Source organism: Rhinatrema bivittatum, chromosome 13, assembly GCF_901001135.1.
Source record: "Rhinatrema bivittatum chromosome 13, aRhiBiv1.1, whole genome shotgun sequence".
Lineage (NCBI taxonomy): Eukaryota > Metazoa > Chordata > Amphibia > Gymnophiona > Rhinatrematidae > Rhinatrema > Rhinatrema bivittatum.
Window position 1 is genome coordinate 79,310,673 of NC_042627.1, and position 25,415 is coordinate 79,336,087.

Consider the following 25,415-nt stretch of genomic DNA (forward strand, 5'->3'; position numbering starts at 1 on the left):
CTGAATAAGCAAGGGGCATGCTGGGGGCTTGGGAGCAGGGTTGAGTTGCTGAATAACTTCTCTGGCTGACTCTGATATTCGGAGATAGCCAGATTAATTCTCAGATTAATTCTAGACCTGCCTGAGAGCAGCTTAGCCATGGCAGAAGTGCTGGGCCCAGATTGCATTAGACCACTACCACGACCCGGGCGGAAAATTAATCTAAAATTAAGGTACTGGTGGGAGGTGGGGAACCTGGAGATTTCAAATTTTAAAAACTTAGACCAGACCAGGGAACAGGGGGTGGGGGAAGGGCTGAGAGCAGCATCGGTCCTGACCTGTTTATTTTTTTAAAAAAATAGATAGAAGGGGTTTTAGGGAGAAGACTGAGCGGGAGGAGACCACCGTTTATTTATTTATTTGTTTTATGCCTATCACTTCACCACTCTTTTGAATGTAGCTGGTTTAATCAGAAGTTATCCAGATAACTTTCTACACAACTGGCAATATTAAAAGACTATCGGGTTATGTTTAAAGAGGAAGATAATTCAGCACACTTAGCCGGATTAGTGGTGGGTGGGAAATGGGCGTTTCCGGGACAAGTTATTAATCTGGTTAATTTAGCCGGATTAGTAGTGATATTTAAACTAATCCAGTTAAGTTAAGCGGATAAGTCAGATCTGCTCTGGAGCAGCTGTAAAGTTAGCTGGAGTAATTCTGGCTAACTAGCGATGTTTATAGGGATACCCAGAGCATCAGTCGTACTGCTGAATATCCCTTGTAAGTTAGCCGGATACGTCTTACTTAGATGGTTACCTTTGGACATCTTTTCCTTATTTCATGTTGCCAGTGACTGATTTACAGATGAGAAGGACTTTTAGTCACTGCCAGGCTCCAGGAAAAAGTGTTAAGTTCACATTCACCCGCTCGCCAGCTCCACGGTCCCTGTGCCACGCAAAAGGTGGGAAGACGAGCAGGGAAGCTTTCCCCTCACAACCCGCGGGGTGTGTGTGTCTGTGTGTAGGTGTCTGTCTGTGTGTGTAGGTGTCTGTGTGTGTGTGTCTTGTCTGTGTGTGTGTGTGTGTGTCTCTGTGTGTCTGTGTGTGTGTGTTTGTGTCTGTGTGTGTGTGCACGCGCTCCTGCCTGTAAAGGGGTGAGCTTAATGAGCCGCTTCTTCTGGATTTATCCGTGAGAAGCTCACCGCTGGTCAGCCCAGCTCAGCTCTGCTTGCCAGTGTCTTTGCTACGTGCCCGGCGCTGCCAGGTCTGCATCAGCACTCACTGCGTCTTCCTCATCAGCCAAGGGAGAGAGGTCTGAAACGCGGGGTTTCCATTTTAAATAACTTCCTAATAAACAAAGATCAGCAAACAGGCGGGAGGCAGCTTTGCAGCGTTATTGGTCCTTCTTCACCAGGTGGAGGCAGGAAGGCTACATGGGAAACATTAGAGAAAGCGCCTACAGCCGGAGCAGCTGCTTAGCTTACAGAGGTGCACACACCGTCCAGCACTGCCCTTGCCTTCCTCCCTTCTCTGAGTGCAGAATTTTATTTACTTCACAGACGCCAGGTTTGGCTGCAGTCATGCGAGTATACGTAAGGGAGGAGCCTTACCGGAGAGGGAGTAATCGGTGCTGGTGATTCTCATGGCGGGCGTGTAGGACACGTTGGGCATGTCGTGTCCCTTCTCCTTCTGCCTTCGGCGGTACCAGGCAAAGAGCGCCAGCAGCACCACGATGAGGAGGAGCAGGACCATGATGCCGATGACGGCCCCCACAGAATGCCTCTCCGACACCAGAGCTGGGCTGATCTTAGTGTAGGGGTTTAACCCTTCCATCAGAAAGGCCGCTGCCAAAGGAAATCACAGCACAACAGAAACTCAATCAGGACCCCAGCAATAATGCAATGCTCCCTCATGGCAGGTGGGATTTCCACTACAGAATCTGGCCCGGTGGCTAGAAGTAAGCAGTGTGGGGCAGGGGAATGGACCATCTCGCCAGCTGGCACAGCATCCTTACTGGAAGTGGCTGTCATGCTAGCAGATGACCCCCAGAGTCAGTGTGGTACTTTGTTCAGCTGCCTGAAGGAAGAGCTCTCTTGCATAGCCCCCTCTTCTCCCTCAGTATATCCTCAATACCTTTGCTCTGCAGAGGCACACAGATTGATTTGCTGGCCCATGTGGTTAATAAGAGGGATCTCAGAGATTTGTGAGGTTCGAGTATATGTGGATTTCTTTTGGGAGGAAGTTTCCTGATTATCCTTCCCGCCTGAAAGACAGGAATAAGTAGAAGGATTTTAACCCATCTGTTATATTTTTTGGAACCTTAAGACTGAAAGGATCCCTGTGTGCCATCTGTGAGAGAAAAGGATGGATACCAACGGCTCGAAGGAGAGAGGAGAAAACAAGTTTGCTTACCTGTCAAACAGGGTTCTCCATGGACAGCAGGATGAATCAGCCATAATGCGTAGGTGGCATCATGGAACCAGGTCTGATAGCTCAACCGAGCATGTGCAAGAGGTCCCTTTCACACACTGCCTCGTGAGCCCTTCAGTCTCGTCTAGAGCTTAAGCTTTAGCGAGGCAGCCAACTCTCCAGGGAGATGGATAGTATTAAGTATGGCTGATTCGTCCTGCCATCTACGATCCCTGTTTACAGGAAAGCACACTTCCTTTCATCATTCACAAACAGGCATGAATCAGCCCTAATGTATGGGAAGTCCCCAGCTGAGGGTTGCATTGCAGAGCAAATACGGAAGCAGACAATCTAACCTGCACCAGTGCAGTGGCAAACTGAGGGGGGGTGGGGGGGGGGGGGGAGCGAGGGAGCGGTCCACTCCGGGTGACAGCCAGGAGGGAGGTGCCGACTTGACGCCACTGGCAGTGGCGATATCCGGCGGCTGAGAGTGGAGCCCATGCCGCTCACGGCAGAAGACTAAGGAAGCCCAGCCAGCCCACAAGCGGAGCCCATTCCAAATGCACTGGGGATTTACTGACTGGAGGCTGAGAGTGGCTGACACCTCCCTCCCAGAAGAGGTGCCATGACTTCGGGTGCTTACCCGAGAGCCACTTTTGCAGGGCGTCCATTTTCCAGGCTACGGTGCTGTTCTACTACCACTACAGGAGTTGGTGGCACTGTGACCTAGATCCCGGCAGCGATAGCAGTAATGGGACAACCACTGCCCAGAGGTGCTGCAGGGCCTTACAGTCTTAATTTATTTTTAGAACTGAAAAGTTCTGTTGAGGATCTGCCAAGGGAGTGGAAAACAGTTTTTGATGTAACGAGGCTGAGTCAGGCTATGAAATGGCCTAAATTTTAGGAGAGAGTCTGGGACACGTTCGTGCGGTAGCTCAGAAGAGGAAAGGCTGAGGGTCTCGGGAGGCAGTGTGCATGCGTGGGAACTCCTGTGCTGTAGCGAGCTGTGAGCTGGGTCTGTGTCAGCGCTGTTGAACGATGTCAGCCATGCATTGAGGCTGGTTCCCCCAGCCAGCAAAACCAGAAAGGACAGTTTAGGAGAAGGAAGAATCAAGCAGAAAAGCACGAGATAGGAGACCCCTCTCCAGTACAAGCCAAGCAGTCCCAGCCAAGGGGTGGTCCAGTAAAAGGTACCACAACCTACAAATAATCCCATTAGAAGGAAGAATTGTGTGCGTCTTCACAAAGAATCATTAAAAGCAGGGCAACACATTTTTGTATGTGAGGGGGGGGGGGGGGGGGGGGGGAGAGGGCCAAGCAAATCAGTCTACCCCCAATCCACCCTCCCCCCCAGCCAGTGAGCATCAACTCCCCCCCCCCCCCAACTTCCTCCCCCAGCCAGCCAGGACCCCCTCACCTCCCCACCATCAGACCCCTCAGCTGGCCTCCAGCCTTGGACCTCCAGTCTCAGACCCCCCCCACCCCTCCCCCCCCAGCCTGCAACCTTGGACCTTGCATCCAGTCAGTCGCCCTCCCCTTTTCCTCTACCCTGTGACCTTCCTGCATGGCTCTCTGTGGGTCTGAGCCGCGTGGAGACCTGTACTCTCACAGTGCACCGCACGGCTCTAACCTGCAGACAGTCTGCAGGAGAAAGTTCTGGATGGTGCAGCTTTGAGGCCCTTCCAATGTCTATCACTAAAAGGTTTAAACAGTCAGAAAGTGGCAAACAGCTGTGCCCTGCAGCAGAGGAGCGATCAGGTTGCACTGGTGCCTGCTCTTAGCCTACAAGTCCAGATGATGCCCTCCGTTCTGCTGTACCTTGATCACACCTGATTCCTTTGAAGCCAGGTGTGCAGTAGCAGGTTCCCGTCACATGGTCGCAGGTGGCATTGTTCAGGCACTCGCAGAACTGTTTGCAGCCGTATCCAAAGGTGCCTGGAGAGCACTCTGAAAGAGAAGAAGATCTGATGAGCCCAAAGCTCTGCCTTCCTTCAGAATGGATTTGGGTTGAGGGGATGAAGAGCTCAGTGGATTTTCATTGCAGCCTGAAGCCTTACATCTTTATGGGCTTGGTTTAAAATAATGCTTGCAGCCAAATATGAGGAATCAAGAATTTGCAGCTTCGAACATAAGAAATTGCCATGCTGGGTCAGACCAAGGGTCCATCAAGCCCAGCATCCTGTTTCCAACAGAGGCCAATCCAGGTTTCAAGTACCTGGCAAGTACCCAAACACTAAGAAGATCCCATGCTACTGATGCAATTAATAGCAGTGGCTATTCCCTAAGAAAACTTGATTAATAGCATTTAATGGACTTCTCCTCCAAGAACTTATCCAAACCTTTTTTGAACCCAGCTACACTCCTGCTCTGTCACTGCCTCAGCATAACCACTGGTGCATGTGTACTGGGCTCCAGGCGGAAACAGCTGTTGCTGCAATGGCTTAAGCTATAGGAAAGAAGCAGTGTTAAAAAACAAAAATGAACAAAAACCCAGAGTGGCTGTGAATGAGGGCTCATGGCACCATAAATTGAGAGAGGCTGGTTCCAAGGGTTTATCTGCAGAGTGAGAGACAGCTCTAGCAGACATAATGTGAATGCACAGAACTGCAGCTGTGGTGGCTCATGAGCCATATCATAAAAAGAAACATTGCCTGCGGGGAGATTTGACAAACAGAGAAAAGGGATGCATCACAAAAGAGAATCATCAAAACCACAGGCACCAGGAGAGACAAACTCACACAGAAGGGAGATAACTTGTGGGAATAGGAAAAGATACTAATGTTGGGGGCAACAATAAAAGGCTAGGCTAAGATGAAAAGAAACAGATTCATCTGTCATGATATGCTGAGATAACAGGAAACTGGTAAACAAAGAAATTTTCCATATAAGCAATTCATTTGCAGGCAGAAAACTGAAGGAGCTTGGACAGTGACTGTCAGGTCATTTGTTCCTCCTTCCCGATACTCTGTCTTATTTTGCATAGCAATAAATGCTTCTAACCTGAGTACAGAGTCTGTTTATCTGTAAACACAGGGATACAAGGGAGCGAGAATCCCAAAAGAGGAGGAGGAAACTATTGGGCCAAAAAAGGATAAGTCACTGTCCCTGTGCGTTAGTTGTAAGCCAAGCTCTGCCACTGACATTGTGTGTGTCAGGGAAGCTGACTCTGCTGCTGTCTGTGCGGACCTCTTCTGCGGTGCTGCAGTGTATGTGTGCGCGCATATGCGTGTAATAGAAGCTTGCACTACTGATGTCTGTTCTGTACCTCTTCAGCGGTGGGGCACTGTGTGTGTGTGTGTGTGTGTGTGTGCTCGTGCGAGTAAAGGAAGCTTGCATTGCTGCTGCCTTTATTGTACCTCTTCCGTGATGGGGCTGTGTATGTGTGTGTAAAGCTTGCACTGTTGCTGCCTGTGTTGTACTTGTTTTGATTGATTACAATTCCCAGCACTGTCTATAAGGCACTTTGCCAGCTCTGAATTTTAAATTAAACTATAACCGTATATGGATTAACAATTTATTCATGAAAACAAATATGGCTTTACTACATTTCAGGTACAATGTATTGTCTATTAATTAGCAATATCTGAGTCCCAGACTTTATCAGAATCAAATCATGTTTCAATAGCTTTTTACTGAATTAGGGGCTCATAAATTCACAATTAGGTTTTATGAACACTGAGCAAGCAATGAGTGCTCAGCAGAGAGGTCTCTGCTTAGATTAGATTTGCTGTGTTCTCAATGGGACAGAGCGATTACATATGCAGCTGAGAAACAGAGTCCCACAATTACTGGCACAAGAAAATCTGAGAAAGAAAGGTTAACAAATATAAACCCAAAAATACGTATCAGACGAGTCCTTTTTATTGCTCTAACTTAATACATTTCATGACTACATTTCACGAACTCAAACTTTCTCCAGATCACATTAGCAGGGAATATAAAGCAGTGTGGCTGTGATAAATGAATCATAAACGGCATCTAGTGATAGGGTGGAAGGGAAGGAGCGTTTGATGGGTGATCAGAAGGTGGCTTATGGCTCCTAATGTGAAAAGAAACCCAGGTCTTAATTGAGTCCCATCATTTTAACTTTAAAGCTCTTGCATTCCTGGATTGTTTTACATTTTCCTTGGATTGTCTTGATCCTAAGGTCACTGATGCAGGGGTCTGGTTCTGTAAACTGCTCCCTGCCCCCCCAGCTCTCAGCCTGAGTGTGTGAGTATGTGTGTGAGAGTGTGAGTGTGTGTGTGAGTGTGTGAGTATGTGTGTGAGAGTGTGAGTGTGTGAGAGTGTGAGTGTGTGTGAATTGACTCTGGCCCATCCTGCCAAATACTTCTGAGGGAATTCCACGCAAAAAAGAAAAATTCCGTGCACAATATTTTAAAATTATGCAACCTTAATTTTTTAATTACACAAGATGCTCACGAGTAACAATTAATTTATAATGCAAACAGAAAAAAAGTTTCTCAAAGATGCAGACTTTCTAATGCTTTGAGCTGAATTTTCTCATAAGACCTGGCCCTTTCGGATTCCTCTCCCCTCTCCCTGCCACAATGACCCTCCCAGCTCTCTCCCCTCCCTTATGATTGATTTCTCCTCATCCCTCAATTTGCTAACTTCCTACACCCCCTCCCCAGGACTGACTCCTCTCCCATCTCTTTCCCCCTCATTAGTTGTCTCTCTGCCCTACCCTGGTGGGGGGGGAGAGGTGGCAGACACAGAGAAAGCTCCCTCCCCCCCCCCCTCACCACAGCAAGGTCTCCTAGCTTTCTCTGTCTATCCCCAGCTTTAGCTCTCTCATCGTCTCCCAAGCTCACTGTCTACCTTGCTCATTCAGACTCTAATGGGCCCCCACTGCTTCCTCCTTTGTGTAGGCCACACAGGCCAAGGCTCATCTTTTCTGAGCCAAGGCTGGACCAGCCTGCCACTGCCCCTTTCTCAGTTCCAGCTGCCACCAATGCTATTCCTTCCTCTCTTCCAGACGGCACGGGCCTCCCCTGCCACTGCAGCTGCTGCTTCCTGGCCCTGTTCCCAGTTCTATGGGCGAATGCAGAATTCCCTCAGATGTCAATGCAGCTGCATCCTCACATTTCCTGCACTGACTAAGGTGCACAAGGTTAGAGGAGGATCCCCTTGTGCTGAAGGCCTTTCCCATGTGGGTGATTAGGGGTCCTGTGCACTGCAGGGGTCTCTGTGGCATTCTCTCCTCCCTGAGTTCCTGTTAGAAACTTGCTCCTTACTCATTTCTGCTTTGCATTAGGTGCTTGTCAGTACCAGTGGAGCAGGAATATTTGTTTTCAGGAGTACGGACTGTAGGCCTTTCATGGTTCACTTATAGCGACCACACTACTTTGTAGTATCTGGTAATATCAGGTTTTAGCTCTCACAAGCAAGCCAAGAAATGTATTGTTAGTCCAATTAAAACGCATCAGCTGAGACGTATTAGGCAACCACAGTAATTTATCTAACAAATCCAGAACGGGTTTTGGAAATTATTCAGCAACAAAGTGGGACAGAGCTGGTAAAGAGGCTCCCAAAAAGCTTCTAGCATGTTCCCAATACCAAGAATGGAAGGGTCTCCTTTACCCCCGGAGTGGTGACGATGCGTCCCCAGAATACACGACACCCCTCTGATAACAGCCACACCAGAGGCTGGCTTTCCCCCTCCTCTCCCTCCTCCCCGGCAGTCAGATCAGTGGCAGTGACTGCAGGGACACCACAAGCTGCACTCCCATCTCTGCAGCTGCTCTGCCTCCTCCTCTCCCTCCTCCCTGGCAGATCAGTGGCAGTGACTGCAGGCGGGCAGTGTGGGGACACCACAAGCTGCACTCCCATCTCTGCAGCTGCTCTGCCTCCTCCTCTCCCTCCTCCCTGGCAGATCAGTGGCAGTGACTGCAGGCGGGCAGTGTGGGGACACAACAAGCTGCACTCCCATCTCTGCAGCTGCTCTGCCTCCTCCTCTCCCTCCTCCCTGGCAGTCAGATCAGTGGCAGTGACTGCAGGCGGGCAGTGTGGGGACACCACAAGCTGCACTCCCATCTCTGCAGCTGCTCTGCCTCCTCCTCTCCCTCCTCCCTGGCAGTCAGATCAGTGGCAGTGACTGCAGGCGGGCAGTGTGGGGACACCACAAGCTGCACTCCCATCTCTGCAGCTGCTCTGCCTCCTCCTCTCCCTCCTCCCTGGCAGTCAGATCAGTGGCAGTGACTGCAGGGACACCACAAGCTGCACTCCCATCTCTGCAGCTGCTCTGCCTCCTCCTCTCCCTCCTCCCTGGCAGTCAGATCAGTGGCAGTGACTGCAGGGACACCACAAGCTGCACTCCCATCTCTGCAGCTGCTCTGCCTCCTCCTCTCCCTCCTCCCTGGCAGTCAGATCAGTGGCAGTGACTGCAGGGACACCACAAGCTGCACTCCCATCTCTGCAGCTGCTCTGCCTCCTCCTCTCCCTCCTCCCTGGCAGTCAGATTAGGCCGCGATTGGAGGGTCTTCTTTTAATGCTACCTAACATAACCGGATATATTCTTTTTTGACTATATGTCTAAAGTTATACGGCTAACCATAACCGAATAACTTTATAAATAACCACCGATATACAAAAGAATATCCGGTTATGTTTAAAGTTATACGGCTATTGGTTAGATTGATAACTTTCAGCGAGTATATTCAGCAGGACGTTTATCCAGCTGAACATACGGGACAAGTTATCTGGCCCTACTGAACATTCGCCTTCTGGTGCCCTAAGCAGTTGCCTGTGCCTGAATCCAGCTACCAAGACTCATCGGTCACTTAACAAAGTGGCCCTCGGCTCCGATTCCACTCACTTTGCCTTTGAGAGAATGGAGTGGGGGAAGGGGGAGTGGACCAGTCCTAGCTCCCCACTGCTGTTAGCAGTTTGCGTACAGCAGTGACAGGATGAAAGACTGAGAAAGTCCTGCTGCTGTCCTACACGGGCAGCCCTGGTCTTTGCTTTCAGTGGCAGCAGTGGGCTGTAAACCTCAGAAACCTCACTTCAAGTCTTGCTGCTGCTCCTTGTCACCTTGGCCAGTTCACTTCTTCCTCTATTGCCTAATCTACAAGCTTGGGGGCCAGGGAAATCCCTACAGTTCCTGAATGTAATCTGAAAAGCAGAATGAATAGAAATACAATAAAATGTTGCCCTTTTTTCCCTGCTTCCGGCGCTACTTACTCTGCTCGCAGTGCTTGCCAGTGAAGCCTGTCCTGCAGGTGCACTGCCCACTCACGTGGTCGCAGTCTGCTCCATTCTGACAGTGGCAGACACTTGCACAGTCTTTCCCATAAAACGCGGCTGGACAACCTGGCAACATTAACAACATAGAAGGCAATGATTTTGGGGTTAATTAGAAAATAATTACATGAATAAACAATACGATATAGGCTATAACAAGTAACCTGTATATAAGCAACACCTGATAAATGAAACGTGGACTCTTAGTGGGTTGCAATAGCTTTTAAAAGCCCAAGGAAAAAAAAAGCAGTTATTCAAGTGCTGATTGAGAGATGAGACTGCAGGGCTCCAGGAAGGAAGCTTTTATATCTAGAGGATGTGAGGAAGGAGGGAGTAGCCAGTGGATTCAGTTTGCAGTAGGATTTGACCTGGAGAGTCCTGAATGCCACAGGAATTGCCTGGTCTCTGGGCAAACACTGAAAAACCTTGGGGGGTGCTGCTGCTGAAACCGCCTGTGGCTGTGTGAGGCTCAGGAAGAAGGAAGAGGGAAGGAATACGAGCGGAAGGAGGAACAGGGGCACTGACAGCCCGTTTGGGCTGTGGAAGAGGGAGTCACGGGCCCACAGAGGTTGGAAAACAGCGAGATTGTTTGCCGTGTGGCCGGAAGAAGGAACTGGGCGAGTGTTGGCCATCGCAGCTGGAAGAAAGCGGAGGCAACCCATCGGCCTCCAAGGAGGAGGCTGCTGCAGGGATGGAGAGAGTGAATAGCGTGTGTGTAGGGACTTTCATTTTCAGCTTTTATTTTTCCAGGGACTTTATCAGTATTTATTGTAATCAACTAAACTGTAGAAAATCAGTTTGAAAAAAAAGACTCTTTTTTACCTCAATTATTTTCTCCTGCTTCTGTTGGCTATAATAAACACTGATAAATTCTTGGGGAAAATAAAATAAAGGCCCTACATGTGTGTGAGAGTGAGAGAGAGAGAGTGTGTGTGTGTGTGTGTGTGTGGCACAGTGCAAGTAGGCAAACATGAGAGTGTGTATGGAAGAGGGAGTGTGTGAAAGAGATATGTGATAACCGAGGGGTTAAAAGGACTCTTAGGGAAGATAAGGCCATTGCAGAAAGACTAAATGAATTCTTTGCTTCCGTGTTTACTAATGAGGATGTTGGGGAGATACCATTTCCGGAGATGGTTTTCAGGGGTGATGAGTCATACAAACTGAACGAAATCACTGTGAACCTGGGAGATGTAGTAAGCCAGATTGACAAACTAAAGAGTAGCAATCACCTGGACTGGATGGAATGCATCCTAGGGTACTGAAGGAACTAAAAAATGAAATTTCTGATCTATTAGTTAAAATTTGTAACCTATCATTAAAATCATCCATTGTACCTGAAGACTGGAGGGTGGCCATTGTAACCCCAATATTTAAAAAGAGCTCCCGGGGTTATCCAGGAAAATATAGACCAGTGAACCTGACTTCAGTGCCAGGAAAAATAGTGGAAACTATTCTCAAGATCAAAATCGAAGAGCATATAGAAAGACATGGTTTAATGGGACACAGTCAACATGGATTTACCCAAGGGAAGTCTTGCCTAACATCTGCTTCATTTTGTTTGCAAAGAACCAGAGGCATGCGCAGAACATCACCTCTGACTGAGCCTTTCTTCTTGTAAAGGCAAGGGGAGAGGAATTGGCACTTTAACAGAATAGAGATGTGAACACCAGGTTGTCTTGGTGCTGGTAACACTGGCGTAGCCCGCTTCTGATATCACAATTAGGGGAGGTCCGAGAAATCCTTCTTCACAATATCCCTGCTGTAAATGTTCTCCAATGCACCTGTGCTATGCAATTCACTGGTGCTTTAAATTCCTATCAGGGAGTCAATTCTAGCTCCTCCACTCTTATGCTTTCCTTAAAGATAACTTTTAGTCAGATTTCTCAATTTTATTATAGCAAAAGACAGAGTAATTACTCTCCTGCACGCTGTGGGAACACAGTGACCAAAATGATAAAGGGGATGGAACAGTTCTTCTATGAGGAAAGGCTAAAAAGGTTAGGGCTGTTCAGCTTGGAGAAGAGACGGCTGAGGGAGGATATGATAGAGGTCTTTAAGATCATGAGAGGTCTAGAACGGGTAAATGTGAATCGGTTATTTACTCTTTCAGATAATAGAAGGACTAGGGGGAAGTTAGCAAGTAGCACATTTAAGACTAATTGAGTATTCTTTTTCAATCAACACACAATTAAGCTCTGGAATTCATTGCCAGAGGATGCGGTTGTAGCAGTTAATGTAGCTGGGTTTAAAAAAAGTTTGGATAAGTTCCTAGAGGAAAAATCCATAAACTGGTATTAATTAATAAGCAATAGTAGCTTGAGAGCTATTTAATGTTTGGGTACTTGCCAGGTTCTTGTGGCCTGGATTGGCCACTGTTGGACCCTTGGTCTGTCGCAGTATGGCAGATCTTATGTTCTTATATTACACCTTTAAGCACCTCAACAGGCCTGTTAAAACAACCTGTTGTGGCTCTTTTGAAATAAGAACTTTCATGACAATACATGTTTAGCCCTAGTTCAATAGGAACAGACATGTGGAAGTTGTGTGTGCACGAGTCTCTCCATGCCCCTCCCAAACAGGCTGATACAGTAAAATATGCGGGAGAGCCGGCACTCCGTTTGAGCGCCCCCTCTCTCCTGGGTGCGCGATTCTCTATTTAAATAAGGTGGTGCGCTAATAAGGAGGCGCTAGGGACAATAGCACTTCCCTAGTGCCTCCTTATTGGCAAAGAGGTGGCTGTCAGCGGGTCCTGACAATCGATGCTCTATTTTACCGGCATTGCTTTCCGAACCCATGAGTTAGGAAAATGGACACTGGTAAGATTGAGCGTCTGCTTTTCTAACCCGCTGACCAGAGGGCAGATTTAAAAAAAATGTTTTTTAATTTTTGGTTCCTCTGACTTAATATTGCTGGGATAGTTCTGCTTTTCTGTACACTTTCCGGGTTGCTTAGAATTTAACGTCTGCCCTTTCAGAATCCCGGGCATTTGCATGTGATGAGCGCTATTAGTGTTTGGGGGGGGGTTGGCCGCGTGTTTTCGATGCGCTATTATCCCTTACAGTATAAGGGGTAACAGACGCGGGTCGGAAACGTGCGGCCAATCGCGTGGTAAACGGTGCACTAGGCCGAGCGCACTGCTCTGTATCGGCCTGTTTGTGTGGACAGTGGAGAGACATCCTTGGTGGGAGGTCAGACGTTCCACTTTTCAAGGGTGCACAGAAGAGGGGAGGGGAGGGGAGAAGCTGGCATCTTGCCGAAAAGAAGTGCATGGGGGTGGGGGCGGAGAAGGGAGACTCTTTAGAAGGTTGGGCGTTCTGTCCCAGTGTTCAGCCAGGAGGGGGCAGCCTCGTGCAGGGTGCTCTTACGCTGCATGCAGTGGAGTCCGGTCCAGCCGGGGGTGCAGCTGCACTCGCCGTCGTGGGCACTGCAGGGCGCGCCGTTCTGACAGCTGCAGGTCTCGGTGCAGTCGGGGCCCCAGAATCCGGAAGCACAAGCTAAAGAGAAAAAGAATTAATGCTTCGCTGCAGTCGTGCGCATTCTCTGAGGGAGCAGACAGGAAAGCGCAGCCGCCGCTGACCCCTGGAGGCCGGCAGAGGTCCGGGGAGGCATCAGGCAGGGTGTGAGGCAGAGCGCGGACTGCAGGGGCCGCTCCTCGCTCGCAGCTCCTGGGGAAGGAGATCTGCCTGCGCTCTTCCCCGGGGCCAGAATTACTCCCCTACCTGCGCTCGCACTTTCACAACACACTGACAAACAGCCGCACATTTACCCCGATCGCCCCCTCCCGTACAAGGCTCAGGCGGAAATGCACCTGCACACTTTTACCCCGATCGCCCCCTCCCGTACGAGGCTCAGGCGGAAATGCACCTGCACTCTTTTACCCCGATCGCCCCCTCCCGTACGAGGCTCAGGCGGAAATGCACCTGCACACTTTTACCCCGATTGCCCCCTCCCGTACGAGGCTCAGGCGGAAATGCACCTGCACACTTTTACCCCGATCGCCCCCTCCCGTACGAGGATCAGGCGGAAATGCACCTGCACACTTTTACCCCGATCGCCCCCTCCCGTACGAGGCTCAGGCGGAAATGCACCTGTACTCTTTACCCCGATCGCCCCCTCCCGTACGAGGCGCAGGCGGAAATGCACCTGCATTCTTTTACCCCGATCGCCCCCTCCCGTACGAGGCACAGGCGGAAATGCACCTGCACTCTTTTACCCCGATCGCCCCCTCCCGTACGAGGCACAGGCGGAAATGCACCTGCACTCTTTTACCCTGATAGCCACCCCCTCTGTACAATGGGCAGATGGGAATTCACGTGCACTCTTTTACCCCCATCACCCCCTCCCTATAGAAGAGGCAGGTGCACGCTTTCAACCAGCCTGTTTTGTGGGAAACGCTCCCCTTCTCTGCCTTAGTTTACCCGATTGGGTTTCTCAGGCGCACAGAGCAGAGCTCAGCTGAGGAAGGGGATTTAACTGTTTGTGTGCACGTCTGTGTGACGTCTTTACTCTTTGATCTGGCAGCAGGAGCAGTGGATTAGGACTCCAGGGCCACCTTTCCCATTCTGCCCCAGGGACTCTCTTTTATTCTCCTTATTCTGAACAGGGACACAAGTTTATCTGAAGCAGAGGGGAAGAGTAAATCAGTGAGGCTGAAAGGAAATCAATCCCAACCCAACGGCTGCTCCCCCTCCTAGGCTCCGGTCCTTATAAAAATGAAAACCTGCCCGCAAGAGTTAGCTTTGCTCACTAATCCCCAAGCTGCACTGCAGAGCGAATCTGCCCCCCTGCATCTCATGCACCACAAGGGCCCTCTGAGTCCCCAGCCCACCAGAAGCCACCAGGGGGTATTTTCACATCAGTTCATGGCCTCTTACTTTCCAAGACCATGGGCTTTTCTTGTACAATATAGAAGGGAAGGCACTATTGCTCCCTGCTGCGGCCATGCAACCCTTCAGTCCTGCCCAATGATAGGATTAAAGCTCCTGTACAGACTAAGCACACGCTCAGGGGCTCTGGAGGCTTAAATGAGGCACTGCCCACAGTAAAAAAAAAAATAGAGAAAGAATGAAATATCAAGAATTAGACACATGCATTTCTCCGTTTCATCAGTGTAGTCTCTTCCTCCTGCATCAAGGAGTTATCATGCACAGCATCTGTACGCCGCCCTATCTGGTCCTCATCAGGCAGCCATCCTGCCAGTGACTCCCCTCCTCTTCCTTATCAGGAAACAGGGCCCCCCATGACCTGAAGCCCTAATGCCATCTGAGAAGTGGACCTCTTGTTTCAGATCTTCAGTCACTCACACTCCCCCCCCGCAAGAATTTTTCACCTCCATGAGGGTCCCAACAGTACCCTCACAGCCTTCCCCCTCTGACTCATCAAGGCCTCCTCCTTTAATCCTTGCTCTCTCTCCTTCTCACCTGAGAACCACCACACGTGGCCTCCAGTGTGGCTCTCTTTTACTCTCACATAGTTTGGACACGTACGGCCACGATCTGGGGTCGCAGCTTCTTAAAGCGTCACTGCCACTCCACCTTAGCTAGAACAAGCAGCCGCAGGAAGGAGGCCTCCACTCAGACTGAGGCTGCCGAGATAAGGGTTCACTCACACTCAGAGCAGTCTTTCCCGCTCCAACCCGGGAAGCACTGGCAAGAGCCGTCGATGGGGTCGCAGGTCCCATTGGTACAGGTACAGATGTCAGCACAGTTCCTCCCAAACCAGCCGCTGGCACACACTGTGGAGAGAGGATAGACACTGCACAGAAGCAAGGACCATGAAGCTCGGCTAGAAACTGAACAGAACCTAAAACTCTGCTTCAGGATGCTGACAAGGCATCCACGAGAGGTGGCGTCTGCGACACTTCACATTACTTTGCAATAGCTTGGAAAGATGCATTATGGTGCTTTCTGAAACAAACTACACATGATTTATACTTTGTCAATCCAAAATCTAGATAAACACAGGTACATTTAACAGCAGCCGTGCCTCGCCGCCCTTAGCAGCATTTCTGCTTTGTTATAAAGTGCTGACGGCACTGACATCGTGTGCCTGGGAACAGTAATAACGTGATAAGAATGACACCTAATCCTTGGATGATTCTTGTGTTGGTCCCATAAAAGGTATCACACCCACAGCATAGTCCCCTCACGCATTTCAGAGCATTGCTCACAGGTTTTACATGGTCGCTCACACACGTTTTTCTTTCTGCTGCATACAGAAATGCAACGCTAATACTGGCGCTCAAAAATTGTTGGTTTAAAAAAAAAAATTGCTGCTCACAAGAAAATAAATGTGCACACACCTAACCACTCCAGGCTTCTCTGAGGCCATTGTGAAATCTGCTCATGTAAACCACAATTTGCCACTTCAACCAAGGATAGATGATGCCACTGGTGCCAATATGGCAGCTCCCAGGAGAGCAACGACATGACGTAAAGAACACCCAAAGCAATAACCAAAGTTTACTGCTGCATTGTGGAGGATGAGCAGCATTGCTACCATCTGACGCAGGAGAAACTGAATCGTATCCATTCTTGTTAAACAGCTCTCTATATTTCTACACATTTCATCTATTGCACAAGAGATGCAAAAAAGGAACTATTTTAATTTTCTCAAAAGACAGCTTAATACCAGGCATCATAATAGCAGGAAAGGAAAAAGCCCTGTCAGATAGATAGCGCCTGTTCTTGAATGCTGGCACTGATCAGAATCAGCAGTCTGGATAATAATCCTAGCGCTGCTGCACGGGGCCAGTACCTTTCTGGGTTGACGAGCTTTCCTTTCCTCAGAGCTCAGACATAAGCAGCTGTTAGCTTTGTTAAAATTCCTCCAATGAGATGGAAATCCTACAGCCCACAGTCTCTGAAATAAGCAACAAAAATTAATCCCCCCTATCAATGACTGTGATAACATTTTTAAAAATTCACCACACACAGGAAGTCCCTGGTTCAAGTCCTGGGTTGTGGGGAAGGAGTCATGGCTATTGCCCAGGGGGCCGTGCTTATGGCCCAAGTTTCGGCAGGACTCCAGCAGAAGCCGAGTGCGTGGCCCCCGGCCTAGGACGGGAGTAAGGACAGGGGACACTTTCCACCTGTGGCAGAAGAAGTGGCATCTCCAATGAGACTTCGGGGCACTCTATAGCTAGGGTTAGGCTTGGCTTTTCACTGTGGATTTGAAATAATTTGGGTGCAGGACTCTCGCTTGCTGTGTTAATAGGAGAAGAGTAATGGGTAACATGAAACCTAATAACTTGTTTATTTTATGGGGAGACTTTCTAGGAAGGTTTTAAGAGAAGGCTTTAACTCAGATGAGTTTGTGATTGTGATGTTCGTTCATGCACTTGTTGATTATCCTGTACCGTGGCCAAGATGGCGCCGGCAGCGTGACGGGCTCGAGCGTTCCTCTTTCCTCGGAAACATTTCTTCTTACCAGAACGCCTCATTCTGCCCGCAAAAGGAGGGCCAAGGAGTGCCTGGCCCCGGCGACCGTATCGGTTCCTCCAACTGTGGGCCCGATGGACGCTCGTGTCTGTCGTAGGACGGAGAACGGGGCTGAGAGTTCGCTGAGCGGGGGGGGGGGGGGGGGGGGGGGAGAGGACCCTACCTCCGGCTCTTGAGCTAATGACATCACTTTCCCCTGGGGGGGGGGGGGAGAGATGGCCACCAGCAAACCCAGCCGTGAGGCTTCAGCAGGAGCGAGGGGGACCGGGGTTGCTGGAAGAAAACAATCAGCTGGAACTCCACCCGAGTCACGCAGACCTGCAGGAGATTCCCGCGCCGCAGCAAGTTAACGCGCCGCGTGCCGGCGAAACCTCCATGAGAGCGGCCGGGCCTGGAGAGAGTTTGACTGAGATGTCTTCCCTACAATTTAAAACCCTGGCAAGACCACCAACTTTCTCCTTGGAAAACATAAGGGAAGCAATTCATGATATAAATAAAAATATGGAGACGCAGCAGTCGGCTCGCTGTTGAAGTCTGTGAAAGAAATAAAAGTCAGAGTGGATAAAACAGAAGAAGAAGCTGGTCAAACGAGAAAAGAGCTGGAAACTGTAAAATTGGAATTGGGGAACGTTACTGATTTACAACAGGGCCCTAATTAAAGAGAACCAGACTTTAAAGTTCAAAATGGAGAATATGGAAAATGTTTCAAGGTTTAAAAATCTCCGTTGCATCCAATTTTCCCAAGTTGCCAATGACCTCACCATCTGAGCTGTGGCGGAGGTATTTAATGGAAGTGCTGAAAATATCTGAGTCAACATTAGCAATTATATTCGAGATTTACTATCTCCCAGCAATGAGGAAAGACACTAGGGGAAATAATAATAATGGCCTGCAGGAATTACAGCAGTGGAAACATCGAATATTGATATTTCTGCAGTTCTGACAGTACGCTGGCGAGATTTTCTTCTTAGAGTCTGATAAAGACCGGGTGTTTAAAAAATGTTTCTTAAATCAATCAGAGATGTTTCTGAATTGTAGAAGTCAAATGTTTCCACATTTGTCTAGGCACAGTCCCAAAAACGTAGGCAACAATTTCTATTGCTTAAACCAAAAATGGTCCAGTTAGGAATGGTTTTCAGATTAAAATTTCCATGCAAATGCCCAATAAAACACAGAGGAGTATCATATTTTTTCAGCCATCTCAGCTAACGGATTTTTTGGTTAGCAGGGATAGACCGCAGTTTCGTTCTTCACCAGGCCCTGAATGAAGTGCGCTCAAAATGGAATTTAGATCTCTGAAAGTTAAGCTGTCCTATAGCTTTATTTCCTTGGGTTCCTTTAAGAGCTTTCTTTAGGTTGTGTAATCTTGGATCTTTTTTGTAAGACAGGTGTGTCAGATGACATATGGTCAAGTATGTGAAAAAAAATATAACTGTACCACCTGTATTTTCGCTCAAGTAATGTTACTTGATAATTATGTTTGTAAAGTGTATAAACAGATAAAAAAAAAAAAAAAAGAATATCCTGGACCGTAACAGTAAGAGCATCTTCCAGGAGAGTCAGTATAAAAGTGTAAGATAAATAAATAAAAAATCCCTGAGAAGCTGTAATGAATCCCAGCCCTGGTTCCAACTCAGCTGGAGCAGGAAGAAACTGCCAGGTCAAAAGAAAAAAAAATCAACTGTTCTACCCAATCCCAGCTACATCTCACCTGAAATCAGACCACACAGCTGCATATCTCACCCTGAAATCAGACCACCCAGTTTTATGTCCCACCCTGAAATCAGACCACACCACTGCATGTCCCACCCTGAAATCAGACCACACGGCTGCATGTCTCACCCTGAAATCAGACCACACCGCTGCATCTCACCCAGAAATAAGACCACATCACTGCATATCCCACCCTAAAATCAGACCACACGGCTGCATGTCTTACCCTGAAATCAGACTACACGACTGCATGTCTCACCCTGAAATCAGACCACCCAGTTGCATATCCCACCCTGAAATCAGACCACACTGCTGCATGTCTCACCCTGAAATCAGACCACCCAGTTGCATGTCTCACCCTGAAATCAGACCACATGGCTGCATGTCTCACCCTGAAATCAGACCACCCAGTTGCATATCCCACCCTGAAATCAGACCACCCCGCTGCATGTCTCACCCTGAAATCAGACCACCCAGTTGCATATCCCACCCTGAAATCAGACCACACCGCTGCATGTCTCACCCTGAAATCAGACCACACGACTGCATGTCTCACCCTGAAATCAGACCACCCAGTTGCATATCCCACCCTGAAATCAGACCACACCGCTGCATGTCTCACCCTGAAATCAGACCACCCAGTTGCATATCCCACCCTGAAATCAGACCACACCGCTGCATGTCTCACCCTGAAATCAGACCAACCAGTTGCATGTCTCACCCTGAAATCAGACCACACCGCTGCATGTCTCACCCAGAAATCAGACCACACGGCTGCATGTCTCACCCTGAAATCAGACCACACGGCTGCATGTCTCACCTGGTTGCTCTGATGTATCCCCAAAGGCTCTGCTCCTTCCTCTTCCCATTCTCCAGAACAACCCAAATGGAAAAAGACAACACTCAGCCGCAGGTCAAGTCACCTTTACATTACTTGCCAAATACCCCTTCGCTCTCTCTTGCTGAAGAAAAGTTTTAATGTATTTCTTCAGATTTTCTTTGGCGAATATGCATTACATGTTTCTGCATGCTCTCTCTCCAAGCACCCCTCACTTTCACCTCGGACTTTCTATCCTCACTCCTCCTTCTCCCAAGAAGGGCAAAGTATAAAAACATTAAATCTCACCAAACGTGCAAACTTCCTTTCCCCTGACCATGAGACCTGGAGAGCTTTCTCAGTGTAATTATCTGAAAACTGGATTTTGCTAAGCCTGATCTGGCCCTGGTGTCTGTGTGAAAATGGAAGTGTAATGTAGAAACGGTTCTGCAACCAGCAGTCGGGCATGGCCCATGGATCACTGACCCACCTTATGGGAGATCCTCCTTCTGCTGCACGCGTTGGAGGACACTGGAAACATTGATCACATAGATGCAGAGGAACCAGCGGACTGACTTCACCCCAGCTGCAGCACTGTTTGTTCTGTAAGCTCAACAGCAAATCATTTGAGGGCGTTTTCTGAAAGATATTCACTGGACACTGCATCTCCCCGCACATGACTGCTTTCTCTCCTGCAGGACCTGCCCCTTGCCTATATTCTCTCTCACATTCCCATTTGCCTTATTTCTACTTATACGTTTGTCTTCCATTGAATCTGGACCCAGAACACACAGCAGTTTGTGAATATTTCTGGGAATAATCAGGAAGCAGGCTGCAAAGAGCTCTTTGCAAACCCTTTGCAGTGGATCCTGACCATGCAAGGCAACTTTCCGTCCCCTGCTTTCTTCAGATTAGCAAGGATGATTGTTTTGCAGTTTGCTAATATTGCCTTCACACTTCCAGTGTCCTTTGCCATGAATACTATTAAATGCCACGCAGCTTTCACGTTACTCACTTTCAAGGGCGAGTAACCCAGAAGGATCTGCACCTTCTGCCTCCTTCACACGTCTGCGAAGAAGATTTGGTAGAAACTGCTTTCCAGACCATTGCTTCACGTGTTGCAAACATAAGGTTCGGTAATGGGTTTCCTTGTATATCAGTCCATCCATCTGACACCACAGGCAGTGATTCTGCTTGCCCCATCCTTTGAATTGCCAGTGTTCGAGCTCTGTCCTCCTCTCTTAGAGAAAATGTGATGCAAGCAGATAGGGGGAGCAAATTAGTTTGTAATGTTCCTTCCAGTTTTTGATTCTCAGTATGGAAAGGCTGACAGATTGCAAAAAAAAAAATGGCTCAAGCTTTTGCTTGATTTGTCCCCAGCCTGATAAAAACCTTGACAGTCTCCTGGTGGATTGTGGTGACAGTGATTTGCCCTGGCAGCTCAACACTTTCATTTTCCATCGTTTGCACAGGTCCCTGCAACAAAAGGGTAAAATCTTTGCATTTAGCCTGTTCTCGTCTGGGGAAGAGGCCTCAGGCCGCCTCCGTCCTGCCTCCCTGACACCAAGATCACTGCTCAGAAGCTCTGGGACTGCGGAGCCAAGGGGACGTACAGTGCAGCCTCTGTCTTTGGCCAGAGGACATGGCTCGCTCTGTTGGGTTGAAACAGTTCACTATTATGTAATCTGAAAAACATTCATTCGTAAACTTAATCCACTTTGGACATTTTGCAAACAGTAAAGCAGTTGATAAATGTCAATGAATAAATAGTACTTGCTGCACACAGCAGCAATCCACAAATAATCCAGCATTGCATGAACAACTTTAAAACAGGGTCACAGGCTGAGCTAAGGTGCTGCCTCTATGCACAGGTAAAATGTGAACATTTCCAGAGCTGTACTATTACAAAGCATACTCAGGCTGCAGGCGGGTCCTGGTTCTGAAGAACAGGGTCTACGCTGGGTGTTATGTGACAGATCAATCTGCACCCTTGCTCAGGACACCTGATCTTGTTCCATCTCTCTCAAGCCAGCTTCTCCATTTTATTCAATCCTTTCTCATTCTTCTTGCATTGTTAACTTTCTCCTGCCAGCTGCCTTCCTTCCTTCACTTTAATGCCAGCACGCACTCGTTTTTTTCACTTCCAACTTCCCCAACCTAGGCAAGGCAATGAGACACAGCTCTGTGCTGAGGATGACACAGAATGTCAGTCTGAGCTGAAATTGGATTTTCAGTTTTGCTTTCATTTGAGCTGCAGAGACAGTTGGGTGAAATGTGAACTTGATTTCTGGTTTGGATTATCATGCGAGTGTGTTTACCCTCTCTCACACACTTCCTAGAGATAATCACCTGGAAAACATTCATTACAGCTTTGACACTGCCAAGCAAGCCATGGGCACCCGTTCCTTGTTACTAAGGACATTTCCCCAGAATGATGAAGTCTGCCCTCCACTCCTGGTGTCTGCGTTTCCTTGTATTGAGTTTGAGTTTAGTAAGTTCCGTCATTTTGGAAAGTTCTCTTTTCCACTTCCATACATGTTCTGCATGCAGGTTATACATTTCTACAGCCACTTATCTCTCTCTATATCAAGGAAGCACCGCGAGACCTTTTTAGCTCTCACTTGTTATTCGCTGACATGGAAACAGCCAGCAAAATCAAAGGATAAGAGGGGCTGACAGAACTCAATGAATGGAGGGGCAGAGGCTTTTCCGTTTGCAGCCCCTGCGGTCACTCTGATGTCATTGGTTTGGGTTGGACAGGCAGTGAGGGTTGTGTCCCTCTTGAAGACCTGCTCTGTCATCCCTCCCTTCCATGGACAACATGCATTTAGGGAAAAAAAAGCCTTATAAGAGGCTTAGTCGGAGGTCACCATGAAAAACTGGGCAGCGTGGGAAAAGCTTTGTGAATGGATTCCATGATTTTAAAGCAACAGCACTAGTGCATTCCTCTAATAATCATATCTGGCCTATTTTTTGGACTCTGTAGTTTTCTCATAGTTTCCATTTTCTCTCAAAATGAATTTTTAACACATAATTGTACAATAATGATCTTATACCTTCTTGAAATAAAAGGGCTGCATATTTTGTTACAGCCACAACCTTCTTAAAAATTCTCTTTCACAGCTTTCACTCTGTGCTGTATTCATTCTTTCATGTATCAAGGATGTCTGCACAGGGCTCCAATGCAGATGTGCTCTTCAGCTGTCCGTGCTGTATTCATGCTTTACATGTATCAGTTCGATGCTTGCATGGGGCTCTGATGAAGACCTGCTCTTCAGCTGTCTGTGCTGTATTCATGCTTTACATGCATCAGTGTGACGCCTGCATGGGGCTCTGATGAAGATCTGCTCTTCAGATGTCCATGCTGTATTCATGCGTTACCTGTATCAGAGTGATGCCTGCATGGGGCTTTGATAATGATCTGCTCTTCAGCTGTCCGTGCTGTATTCATACGTTACATGTATCAGTGTGATACCTGCATAGAGCTCTGATGAAGATCTGCTCTTCAGCTGTCCGTGCTGTATTCATGCTTTACATGTATCAGTGTCATGCCTGCATGGGGTTATGATGAAATAGTAATAGTAACTTGCACAGAAGAGAGGGCTGGGGTATTAGCTGAATCTTGCTGCCCTTGGTCAGGAAGATTCGAAGGGCTGAGCTCTTCAAATAATTTATCACAGGATTTCTCTCATTATACATCACAGGGAAAAACTTTTAACATAAATCCATTTGAAAAAAATTAGCTTGACTTGTGGAAAATAAAGTAGAGTTATCTCATCAGTCATTGATTTTAATTAGTGCATCAATATCACTTGACAGATCAATAATTCAATGTGAAACTGAAATATTTTACTAGTCAAAGGACGGTAAAGCAGTCATTTCTTTAGACAGTAATTAGTGCTCTTCCACTGTAGAAAAGAGCGTATTAACTTCTGCACTTAAAATGAATGGAAAGATCTGTGTAATACATTAATTAGGTGACTTGGGGGATCAGGAACGTCCAGGAACTCCATCTAATCTATGTTTAATGATTCTGCATAAAAAGCGGGTGCAATTGTTAATGCGCTGGAAAGCAGGACCTCCGAAGCTCCCGGCCCAGCCCAATGTGAGAGCAGGAAGAGATTAGGGAGGGCTGCAGCTGGTCCTCAGGAGGAGCGGGCGGGGATGGCTGAGTTTCCTGGGGGAATGGACAGTGGCAGTGGCTGCAGTATTGTTTATATGGGGGGGGGGGGGGGCACATATAGATTGGGCACTGTGACTTTCAGAATGGGCAAATGCCAAGAGCCTTTCCCTCCAAGCAAAGTGGTACAAGCAGACTGGGGGGGGGGGGGGGGGCTTGCCACCCCCATCCTTCCTCTGAAGCCATCGCTAGCATTGCATTTCCACAAGGGAGAAACGTTTTTCTTCACAGTGCGCTGGGCCGTTCTGCTTCCCTGCCACTAAAACCCTCATTCCTGGAACAGATTCGATGTTAGTGCTGCAGCCGTAAGGGGATGAGGCCCCAGCACAATTACAAAAGGAAACCCTTCCCTTCATTTTGCTAAAAGTGGGGAACTGATCAGTATCGGGACAAAAACAAGTCAAAGCAACTTAAGGATTTAGAAGATAATCAGTAAGGAGCTGAAATTAGGGCCCCTGAGACTGTGGAAAAGATGAATTTATAAAGAGAATTCCTATTAATGGGACACAAGGAAAATAAACCTTTGGCCTTCAGAGCTGTCAGTTTAATAAAGATCCCATTCAGGAAAGTCTCCATGGGGGGAATGTTACTCCCCCGAGAGGAAGAGAGAGCGGTGTTAAGTGGAGCCCCACAGGGATCTGTTTTGGGACAGATTCTGTTCAATATCTTTGTGAGCGACACTGCGGAAGGGATAGAAGGTGAAGTTTGTCTATTTGAGGATGATACTAAGATCTGCCACAGAGTGGACATGCCGGAAGGAGTAGAGACAATGAGAGGTGATTTAAGGAAGCTTGAGAGTGGTTGAAGATTTGGCAGCTGGGAATCAGTGCCAAGAAGTGCAGAGTCCATCTGGGGTGCGGTATGTGATGGGGGGTGAAAGACTGATGTGCATGGATTGGGAGAAGGACTTTGGGGGTGACAGTGTCTGGGGATCTGAAGGCAGTGAAGCAATGTGACGAGGAGATAGCTAAAGCCAGAAGAATGCTGGGCTGCATAGAGAGAGGAATAACCAGCAGGAAAAAGGAGGTGATAATCCCCCTTATACAGGTCCTTGTGAGGCCTCACCTGGAGTACTGTGTTCAGTTCTGGAGACCTTACCTCAACAGGAACAAAGTCAGGATGGAGGTGGTCCAGAGAAGGGAGACCAAAATGGTGTGGGGTCTCCATCGGAAGACCTATGAGGAAAGGCTGAAGGATCTGAATCTGTACATCCTGGAGGAGAGGAGGTGCAGGGGAGATAGGATACAGACCTTCAGATAGCTGAAAGGTTTCAATGATGCACATTAGATAAACCTTTTCCATGGGAAAGAAATCAGTAGAATGAAAATGAAATTAAACTCCAGGGAGGACGACTCAGAACCAATGGCAGGAAATATTTCTTCACGGAAAGGGTGGTGGATGCCTGGAATGCCCTTCCGGAGGAAGTGGTGAAGACAAAAACAGTGAAGGATTTCAAAGGGGCGTGGGATAAACACTGTGGATCCTTAAAGGTTAGAGGTGGAAATGGAGCAAAGAGTGCATGGGGGTAACTGGGGGTAACTTGCTGGTGTGACAGTTACTACCCTTAACCAAGAAGCCTTCATACTTTGCTGCAACTCAAACATTGCCCTCTGCTTCAATGGCAGGGGGAAGAGGCA

General features: G+C 48.2%; 1 protein-coding gene across 6 annotated transcripts in view; it reads right to left on the bottom strand.

The window, feature by feature from the left end:
* The window catches only part of MEGF11 (multiple EGF like domains 11), a 410,516-nt gene that overhangs the window by 43,204 nt on the left and 341,897 nt on the right, over positions 1–25,415 (bottom strand). For all 6 annotated transcript variants that reach the window (XM_029575259.1, XM_029575262.1, XM_029575263.1 and 3 more), the window contains 5 exons: positions 15,238–15,363; positions 12,995–13,123; positions 9,570–9,698; positions 4,206–4,334; positions 1,589–1,822 (listed from right to left, as the gene is read on the bottom strand). In XM_029575259.1, coding sequence (XP_029431119.1) covers positions 1,589–1,822; positions 4,206–4,334; positions 9,570–9,698; positions 12,995–13,123; positions 15,238–15,363 — 747 coding nt within the window. The remainder of the gene's footprint in view (positions 1–1,588; positions 1,823–4,205; positions 4,335–9,569; positions 9,699–12,994; positions 13,124–15,237; positions 15,364–25,415) is intronic.